The sequence below is a fragment of the Tuber melanosporum genome (genome assembly GCF_000151645.1).
Source record: "Tuber melanosporum whole genome shotgun sequence assembly, scaffold_198, strain Mel28".
Classification (NCBI taxonomy): Eukaryota; Fungi; Ascomycota; class Pezizomycetes; order Pezizales; family Tuberaceae; genus Tuber; species Tuber melanosporum.
The window spans coordinates 81,859-92,837 of NW_003298861.1; the positions used below are offsets into that span (position 1 = coordinate 81,859).

The 10,979-nt window shown below is 40.3% G+C and overlaps 1 protein-coding gene across 1 annotated transcript; it reads left to right on the forward strand.

Moving 5' to 3' along the window:
* Nucleotides 1-218: 218 nt before the first annotated feature.
* On the forward strand, nt 219-1,058 carry GSTUM_00000496001 (uncharacterized protein; the record flags this gene model as incomplete). The annotated part of the gene is made up of 2 exons (XM_002837626.1): nt 219-404; nt 468-1,058. 2 exons carry the CDS (start codon nt 219-221, stop codon nt 1,056-1,058), a joined length of 777 nt encoding a protein of 258 aa, XP_002837672.1.
* Between the last annotated feature and the right edge of the window lie 9,921 nt (nt 1,059-10,979).

The window sequence follows — 10,979 nt, forward strand, 5'->3', positions numbered from 1 at the left end:
ACGTATTGTTTCTCCACGATTATGCTTGCACGGGTCGGTCCCCAACTTGGCGAGCATTGGGGTATTTATTGGACCTCAGTTCCCCCTTGGGATCCACCACCATTAGGCTATTCCACTCACGAAACTCCTTTCATTATATCTTCATCTGGCTCTCCAACCATAGTCTCTCTTTGCCAGGATATATTCTCGCTCGTTCCGGCTATTAGAATATTGGAAAAATGCAGTTCAAATCCTTTAGCTATCTTTTCCTCCTCACTGCTCTTCCCTCCGCACTTGCACAGAGTTTCGGGACATGTACGGCTACGAACCAGCTCGCTGGAGAATGTATAAAAACCTCCACCTGCAGTGATCAAGGCGGAGTTTCAGACCCAGCAAACCTCTGCCCTGGTGACGATACCATCCAGGTAATTTGACTTCCTGGAATGGTGGCCAGAGACCTCTACCGCAATGTAACTAACACTTAACAGTGCTGTACTTACGGTACCTGCAAGAACGGCGCTGGTGTAGCGGGTACTTGTCAGCCAACCTCGACTTGCAAGGGTACACCAGACCCAGGCAACCACTGCCCCGGCCCGCAAAACATCCAATGTTGCACCGGGAATGGCCCCAACCCACCGAGCGATGGCGGCAATTTGCCTGGACTTGACGCCACGCAATCCCGCCATGCCCGTACCATCATTGCAGTGGCCCGGGAGTATGGCGTCGGCAATCGCGGCTGCCAAGTTTCCATCGTGACAGCAATGCAAGAATCCAGGATCAGGGTCCTGGCCAACCCCTCCGTCCCCGATTCAAACAAGTACCCCCATGACGGCACCGGCAGTGACCACGATTCTGTCGGGATCTTTCAGCAGAGACCACAATTCTGGGGTACTGTGAAGGATTGTATGGACCCCAAAACAAGCGCTGGCAAGTTCTTCACTGCATTGAAGAAGGTCAACGGCTGGGAGAGGATGGAGATTGGAAGGGCAGCGCAGAGTGTGCAGAGGTCCGCCTTCCCTGACGCCTACACCAAGCATACTCCGCTTGCGAAAGGTGTTTGCGAAGCCGGGGGTATTTGATCGTCATCTAGACTAGCGTTTTCTCCTCCCTTTAATTTCCTATTTTCGAAGAGCGAGCTCTGGAGCCAATAAATAAGGATATTGTTTTAGTCTATGAATAGAGTTATTGCAACATGACCCGAATCCTAGTGATATCTGTAGTGATTAGCCTCGAGGGCGTGCGCTATTGTTATTACACGTGTTTGAATTGCCCTTGGGTTTATTGAATACATTTCTAGGGTTCGATTCAGTAGAGGAGTCACGAGGGCCGGGAATAAAATAATGGGATAGTGCCTCGTGCCTAAGACGTATAGCATAGTACAGTACACTGGGCGCCACGCAACACGTACTACTCAACCCCACGGGGATAAATGACTACTCCCAAAAGAATAATTTGGAGATCCTGTATTTAGCTCATTGGAATATACTGGAAGTAGTAAGTCGTTTTAAGGGGTTTTCAATGGCAATGGAGTATCTATACTCGAGTACTCACGGCAGGGGTAGGCAAAAGTCCGGCCCACCCCCACTTCAAATATGTGTAGACTAGAAAGTTTTTTGGTGGCTAGCAGAGGTCGGGCGCACTTCCAAGTGAAGAAGCGGTTTGTGTCACCGCGTCCGGAGTACACTTGCACCGATGTACTGTACTGTACTCGAGCACTCGGCGGTGCTACATGAAATATCCTTTGACTGGAAATCTGTCGAACCTCCCACACCTGTACCACCAATTTTGACCAAATGATCAACATCAACACTCTCATTTAGTTGGACTTTTTTTCTTCTTCCCTGCCTGACCTTCGTGCAGTGCCTCCGAGCAGCTGTCCCGTCCCTTCCATTCCCTAACCTAGCCGTACCGCACTATACCTGTATCATACTTCCTCTATCGCATCGCGTCCGTCAGCCAGCATGAAAGCCCCAGATTCTGTCCCCCTCGTCCGATACTACAATGCCCTTCTGCCTTGCACTATGAGAGCGCACCCCCAAAGAGCGATCTTGGGCTCACGGTAGAATTCTCACGTCGAGTGGGTATAGCACAAAGTCAATAACATGCGCATGATTTGGAATAAACGGCTTCGGTGCATAGGATATCGCCTTTTGCAGAGTATTTCACGTACGAGCACTGTTCTACCTGAGCTCAAATTTGGCCACAGTGCAGTATATGCCAAGGTCACGGCAACACTGCACATCACAAGAGTACATAGGGTGTGAGCATAAATGAGGCGAACTCTGCTGTGATTGGAGGATCATTATAGGGGGAACTGGAATAGCTCCAATTCCAATTGGCTGCAAGTTGCTGCCAAGACACTGGAAGTGGAGGGGGAAAAAAGTGAGGCGAAAAGTATCTCCCATATCTGTACAATATGAAATATACTTTGAACTTTAGAAATTAAAAACAATATTTACAGGTATGTATATTGACAATCTCCAGTAGTCCTCCACTATTCCTAGACATCTTCTACGGCCCCCCGCCATCACTGGCTATACCCTGCCATTCCCAGCAATACCCTACTGTCTCCGGCTATCTCCCTGCCATCTTCAGCTGTCCCGTACCATTCCTGACCATCCTTAATCACTCTCAGCTGTTCTCCACCACCACCGGCTATCTCTTACGATTCCCTACTGTTCCGTCCAGTCTGGGCTCTTACCAATCCTCTCACCCACCCCACTGTGTCCTGTGACAGCTAGGAACTATGCCTCATGGCCACTGTAATTGGTTTCAGTAACTCTGCCAATAAAATTATCAGCTTGCTCATAATAAAGAAATCTTATGTATCAATAGACTAACCTGGTAATCATGATATACTAGTAAGGTGTAGCTTCTCCATTATCTTCAATAACATCTTGAAGCCTTCAAGGCATACTGTCAATCAGAATAGAGAGGCACTCAGAAGTAATACTTCGCCATGCAGTCTTAATCATGATGGCTAAAGTATTGGGATCATGTAACAGAGACTCCCTCTGGGAAGATGGATCCCAAGGTTGCGACCGCACCGAAATGAATTCTTCTTCAAAAGTGAACAAATATAATAAATGTCAAAAGTCTCAACATTAGAGTTTGAAGAAACAAAACGGTAAAACTTAATATCATTAAGCCACAGCTTTTACTCAATTAAGTCCTGATTTCGAGAAGTAGTTGATTGCCAGAGTAGAGGAGAACTCGCATATACTTAAGTAGATTTCATATACTGCTAGTTGCTCCCCATCACTACTCTGTATTTGTGAGTACCCAACTCCCTTAGGCTGACTAGCTAACCTCTATGGGTGGGACCAAAGATCCCCCGTAGTAAACTAGACTACTCTTGTGGTTTGCTAACATCCACCCGATAGAAGTATTTTAGCCGCTGCATTTACAATGCAACTGTAGGAGTAAAAACCCTTCATATTATAGACATATCAGTGGCAAGCTGCTATGCCCGAGTAGATGTAATACCAACTATGGAACTCTCTACCCATATACACTTAGTCTTCTACAAGCATCCGCAGCCCCTGAACATCTATCCGATTTTACTCTATTCTATATCATTTCGGATGATAGCCACGTAGCTCCCCCGATAGACCCTTTCAGATGTTGACTACTAATAGGCGCTACCTACAGTCAACTCTCCTAGCAACCGGTCTTATCATGATCTTAGACTAGTATCTCAGAGTCCCTAACAATTCTCAAATACTATTACACTTTTAGGGTAATGGACTTCGGTTATCTTGCCTACTAGCCTTCGGTAACCTCACATACTACCTTAGACTTCAAAGTAGTATTACTCCGTCAGTTCTGGTCTTTCTTACATGAAACCACCTGGAGACCATTATCCAGATTTACCCCTACCCCCTCATATATCCTGCGAACAGCTTCCTGTTGGACGGACGGCGGGAACGTATACGGTGTTACAGGAGTATCTCTATTTGAAGACATTTACTAAGCTTATAGCAACTCTCCAAACTGTAGCCCATGATACCAGAGACTTATAAAGGGGCCGGAGGGAAGTGTTAGCCACCACATCTCCACGTTACAGCTTGTTAGAAGCTCAACTGGTTGTGCGGGAGTGATTCGCACAACCTGAGATTTGAACACTGTAACCGGTATGGGTACTCGGTTATTGGTTTTGTTTTATGTTTTGTTTTAAGTATCTCTTTGATACTTGGTTTGTTTTAAGTATCGTTTGATACTTGGTTTTGTTTTATGTTTTGTTTTAAGTATCTCTTTGATACTTGGTTTTGTTTTATGTTTTGTTTTAAGTATCTCTTTGATACTTGGTTTGTTTTAAGTATCGTTTGATACTTGGTTTTGTTTTATGTTTTGTTTTAAGTATCGCTTTGATACTTGGTTTGTTTTAAGTATCGTTTGATACTTGGTTTTGTTTTATGTTTTGTTTTTAAGTATCGTTTTGATACTTGGTTTTGTTTTTAAGTATCGTTTGATACTTGGTTTTGTTTTAAGTTCTGTTTTAAGTATCGCTTTGATACTTAAAGAGTTTTACCAAAGAGTATCAATTGATACCCTTGATTAGTTTCGTTCATGCTAGACATGAACAGATTTGTGTATTTAAAGACCGCCTGTTTCTACGATAGAAAAGGCAGACTTCGACAGACAGTATTTCAATATACTTGGTTGAACGGTTACTTCTTTGTTCCTCAGTACGCCCTCGAAGCCTCCTTTAGTTCTCAGCTCTCGCCTCCTCTCTGGAAGAGCAGGCCACCTGCCAACTATCGTATCCATTACCGATATCGTGATTAGCACCTTGCGAACACGTTACAGTATTGACTTCTTAGATAGCATAATTGTCGTGATAGATGCAGTGATGGATGTGGTGTTGGATTTTGGTAGCAAAATTCGTCATATCCCACAGGCCCTGTGGTATTATTCATCACGCTAACTAATTCTATGTGACTAAAGTAGTAACCCAATCGCACCCTCCTTCACCTCCCTTACCCTCAACCCCCAGTACAACCTACTTAAATGTAGCCACTGCCAGCCGAATCCTACAATGTCTTCCCCAGTATAGTGTCTCACATTATCTGTGCTAGGGTCATTTTTCAAAAAGTAATCCCTAACAAGTTATGCGATACCGGACATCTGAAATTAACCTCCACCCACCACCTAATTCCTGCAATGAATGGGAGTCCCCGACAGCAACAAAGGTCCTGGGAGAAACACTTTATGTGGAACTGCTCAGAATTGAATCTTCCCCAATTCAGTAAAGTTAACTTTCTGATAAAGTGAATATGGGTTGATGAAAATATTTGTATCAATTGTACTAACTATTGTGATAACGAAGTAACAATGATAACTACAATAAAATCTGAAGACTTAAAGATTAATCCAAGCTTGCACATACTCTCTAAGAACAGGGCTGGACCTGCCCTTTATATACCCCTTTATTATTATACAAGCACTGCTCTATACCAAGGAAATCTCTAGAAGATGCTAGAATACAATAGCATATATACTTGGTCATGTAACTATGTTACATGATCAACACACTCCCATTACCAGATAGGAAAGGAATAGCCTAATTTCCAACACTTCTCCTACGGTTCCATTCTTAACCTAACAAGAAAACTTACAAATAATACTCTAACCAATTCTTTTGTTCATATATCCACTAAGTTGTTCTCCGTATCAACTCTTTTTACCTCAATTTCTCAATTTTCCGTCAACTCTTTCGTGTTGTGATGTTGTACATCGATATGCTTTGTTTGATCGAATATGCCAGTATTTTTGATCAACTTTATAATGGCTGTATTCTTGCAATGGATAGTCAGTATAGTGTTGATCCTCATATGTAATATCTCTCTTCTTAACCATATAATTTGTCTTGCTGCAAAGGCGAGTGCAACTTACTTGCCTTCCATAGTGGAGGTGGCAATGGGTTTATATTTCTTTAAACGCCAGATTACTGTATGACCATATGTTTGAACGATTAATCTGGTAAACAATTTTTTGCACTCAAGGTTTGAGGCAAATGACACATTACAACATAGCTGAATTGGTATATTGACCATATCGTACAGATATTGCAGACCTTTGATTTTCGTTTCTTTAAGATATCTTAGTACTCTTCTGGCAGCTTTAAGATGATTGAATGTAGGTTTCGAGGAGAACTAGTTTATGAAGGTAGTGGATTGTGCGATTTCCAGTTGTGTCGCAACATTAGTGTACACCAAGGATCCTATTATGGACTGGTATGTTCACTGTTCACACAATTCATCATCATCCATGGCCTTCATTAGTATTGTGTGTAATTTGATTGCAGTTACATATGGTTTAGCTTAGGTGATGTTGAAATGTTCTAGTAACTCGCTTATATATCATTCCTGGTAAATCCTAATATGATTAGTTGTTGTTTTAATTTGCATACCGAGTAATAGTGATAATTATTTCAGGTTGGTACACTTGAACTGGGATTGCGGTAGGCAGAGACAATCTGATAGACTTTCAATTTGTCTAGGCCAATCGAAATTTGTTTCTGTAGACAGAGATTGTCTATGAAGGCTTGGGTTCACTCTTTTCATTTATAACAACTAAGAGTGAAGTGAATTTGGTAAAGTAAAATAGAATCATAAAACAATATTATATTGTTAAAGTCTCTTCTCCGTTACTTGATTATGTCTAAAGCTTGAGAGGTACTTTGATATTTATATTCCGTATTTGAGTATTCGCGGACTACATCCTTTTATCATACAACAATGTACCTTTCTGATTATAACTCGCAATGTCGGGTATTCTTGAAACGTGTGAACACCTAGAGACCCTGAAACTCACCACAACCTCTTTGCTAATTATGATATAACCAACTTGGAACCATACTGTTCCCAATACTAGTTATCCGATCTTTAGGGTCTTTATACTTGTAGCCTAGTTCTCAAGTTGAACTGAGTTGGCTCCAATTGTCTTCGTTATTTATGAAATGATCAGTTTCATCTGTGTGTTATATCTGCCAAGGTTGTCGTAATCACAACGCTTTTTTGGTCGCCTGACTTTGAACCTCCATAACTCCTTATCCAACCGATATATGTCTTCTGGAAGGCTTCCTACTAATTTGCAGAAAGCTATTCTATCGGATTGACAAATATTTCCTTGGTTGGCAATGCTTAGTTGCTTTGGGTAACAGCATTTTAATTACTGTTGTAGTAAGGGAAGTTGTCTTCGTAACTACAATGTGTTCCAAATCCAGGTTGCAACACTCCTTGAAGTCTAATAACTTCTATAGTAGTATTTCTCAGAGTTCGAGACTCTTCTAGATATTGTAGGGTGGATGTGAATATATTGGTCTCTTGCCGAGATCTTTTACTATTCAATACTACTATCTCTTTGTGTGGAAACGTCCTGTTACATACAGACTCTCTGAAGGTATTACATCTTTGAAGCCTAGTAACCTTCTGAGTAGTTGACAGATTTACTCCGTTCCACTTCTCAGACCTAGCCGAAGTTCCCTTCTCATATATCCTGCGAACGGGATCCAGTCAGATAGAGGGTGATGATGTATATGGTGTTATTTTGACACCTTCAATTCTGTGATATTATAGTCACAGGACACAACAGAAAATGATATGTATGATGACATGCGGGTGCCTAGAGGAGGCCTGTGAGGGGTGTTGAAGACCAGAGATTGCGATTATGCGTGAGGTTACCCTACTTAGGGTGACTTCTGGGTATCAGATCCTGGTATTCCTAACAGATTGGAGCTTGTAAATACATTTTTTTACTAGCTTAGGTTTTCCGGTTATTAGAATATCATCAACATATATACAGCAGAATAAGTCTTTTGACATGAGTATATAGGGGTCAAAATTGGTAACTTTGAGATTTAGGGATTTGAGTGTATTCGTCAAGTATTAGTACCATAGGTAAGGTGCTTGTATTAAACTATATATGGTCTTTTTCAGTTTCTATACTTTCCCTGTTTTTCAGTATCCTTCCAGAAGTACCAGGAAGGTTTCAGTGTCAATATTGCCATGAATGAAAATCACTGTTTATATCTAGTTGAGGGAGTTTATATCTATGTTTTACTGATATACTTAAAAGTATTCGGAGTAATTCAAGTTGAGCTACTAGAGCGTATACTTCTTAAAGTCTTCTCCTGGTATCTGATTGAATCCTCTTACACAATATCTCGCTTTTCACTTTTCAATAGTTCTGTTCTTTCTAACCTTAGCCTTATAGACCCATCATCCCGATATTACTCTTCTTCTACTAGATTTCTCGACTTCTTCTCTGACTCCACATTTCTTCAGAACTTCCATTTCCTCATCCATAGCCTTTTTCTATTCTTTTTTTTCTAGTGAACTCATCACCTGTCTGTATGTATTTCAATCAGGTATTAGTACATCAATCCTGGGAACTCATCTGCTTCCTCTATTTTCTTTTTGTGACATTTCTATTCTTCAATCAGTCTTTTGTATTGATCTTGGATAACTTGTAGTTCGTCTTGGTCAAGGTCACTTATTTTAAGTTCTTCTTCAGTTTCTTGAACTGCTATTTGAAACTTATCATTCTTATTGCTTAGCTCTTGTAGTCTTTGCTGTATATTGACTTTAGCTTTCTTGATAGGTTTGCAAACTCTTGATAATCGTCTTGACTTTGACTAATGTGTTCCAGAAGGTCTCTCTTGTTTAGGTGACTGTTGAAATTTGCCAGGCATAGTGGTAGTTGGTAAGGGGGGTTTTGAGTTTTGAGGTGTATTTTCAGATGTGTTTTTATCCTCTGATTCTGTTATTTTATCTGCTAGTAGTTGGTAATATTTGAATGATGCTGATTTCATTTTTGTGAATTTTACTTCTCTTACTTTGGTTACTGTATGCCATTTTGGTATGTAGATTTGGTATATTGTTGGATTAGAAGTATATCTAACTAGGTAACCTTCTTCAGCTATTTGGTCAAATTTTCCACGTTTTTCAACTGGAATGTGTACTAAAATACTCGTGAAACATAGACGTAGGTGACTAACTATGGGTTTCATTCTATAGTCACTGGAAAGGTGGTGTTTTTATTTTTGAATCCCAGAACCTGTTGTATAAGTAGGCAGCAATGGAGTAGGCTTCTCTATATAAAGACATTCGATCTCCTGGCATCATGCACTGTACCATTGTCATATGGGTTCATTTTATCAATTTTGCTACTCCATTCAATTCAGGGTTACAAGTAGGAGAAGTGGTATGTACAATTCGTTTTGATTCAAGGAATTAGGTAACATTTTGGTTTACATATTAAATGCCTTGCTCACTGTGTAGTCCTTTGATTCTTTTACCTAATTGTGTATTTATCAGCTCCTAAAAGATTTATATTGCTGTGGCTGCTCTATCCTTAGACTTCAGTAAGTATATCCAACAGTACTTGGTATAATTATTGACAAATGTCCTGTAGTACTCATTCTTGCCAAGAGTAGGTACAGACATAGGACCACTCAGAATGGAATGCCCTTTTTCAAACAGTGATTTTGTGCTTATTTCAATAGTTTTTCATACGCTATGAATTGATTTATACTTATTGCAGGTATCGCAATAGAAGTATTGAGCGGTATCAATGGATGAGGTATCTGTAACCGGTACGGGTACTCGGTTATCGGTTTTGTTTTAAGTATCGTTTGATACTTGGTTTTGTTTTATGTTTTGTTTTAAGTATCACTTTGATACTTGGTTTGTTTTAAGTATCATTTGATACTTGGTTTGTTTTAAGTATCGTTTGATACTTGGTTTTGTTTTATGTTTTGTTTTAAGTATCGCTTTGATACTTAAGGAGTTTTACCAAAGAGTATCAATTGATACCTTTGATTAGTTTCGTTCATGCTAGACATGAACAGATTTGTGTATTTAAAGACCGCCTGTTTCTATGATAGAAAAGGCAGACTTCGACAGACAGTATTTCAATATACTTGGTTGAACGGTTACTTCTTTATTCCTCAGTACACCCTCGAAGCCTCCTTTAGTTCTCAGCTCTCGCCTCCTCTCTGGAAGAGCAGGCCACCTGCCAACTATCGTATCTTTACCGATAACGTGATTAGCACTTTGCGAACACGTTACAGTATCCTTGCAACAATCCTTAATCACTTTCGGATGTCCAAGGGCCCGATGCCTTTCTTTGTAGGAGGAAATTATAACACTTACTTTTTTTATTCTTATATACTATAGTCCTTCTTTCTTATCCACTACCATGAATATTTTCAAACAATCTCTTCACCTTTTCCAACACTATCCTTACTCCAACATTATCCATCCAGGATTCTCATACCAATGAGTATTGTGAGAAAGGAATATACAGTGTCAATTTAAGAAGGACTGTGTGTTGATGTCCATCTAATAGGCGCATGTTGATTCTTGCATTTTCTGATGCAGTTCTCTGATGAATTCTTCCATTGGCCGTTACTATGGTTTTGGAGGAAGGAGTGAGATTAGGGAAACCACCAGAGTTTAGTGAAAGGTAACTTGTAGTACCTGAGCCTCATAACCAATTCATAGAGTTTTTACCCTCTACCATTTCCCAATTTAATGGCATATTTCCTGCCATCAATACCGTAACATTCACATCAGTTGTTGCAGCTGTTTGAGTTTGTTTTCCCTTCTCTTTTCTCTTTCTTTCTCTTTGTAGACTTCAACATTTTACAATCCTGTAGTTATCACTTATTTTTCCTCTCTTTGCACAATAGCTATAATTCTTTTTCTCACCTCCAGGTACACTTAGTACCTTTTCTTCCTCTTTTCCTTCCGACTTCTGGGTAGCTCTTCCGATAAAGTAGTCTCTGACATCTACATAGTAAATAGTTTTTCGTACTAATAATATGTTGTATATATCAGGATGTAAGTTGTTTATGGATAACATAAATACCGTTCCCTTCACTGATGCACATTGGATACACGTTCTCATTACAGTACAAAATTTGTCGATGTTACCTTCACTGTCAGTATCATTGGCATATCTTTAGCCGTGCGATTTCCTCAGTAACCGGAGCC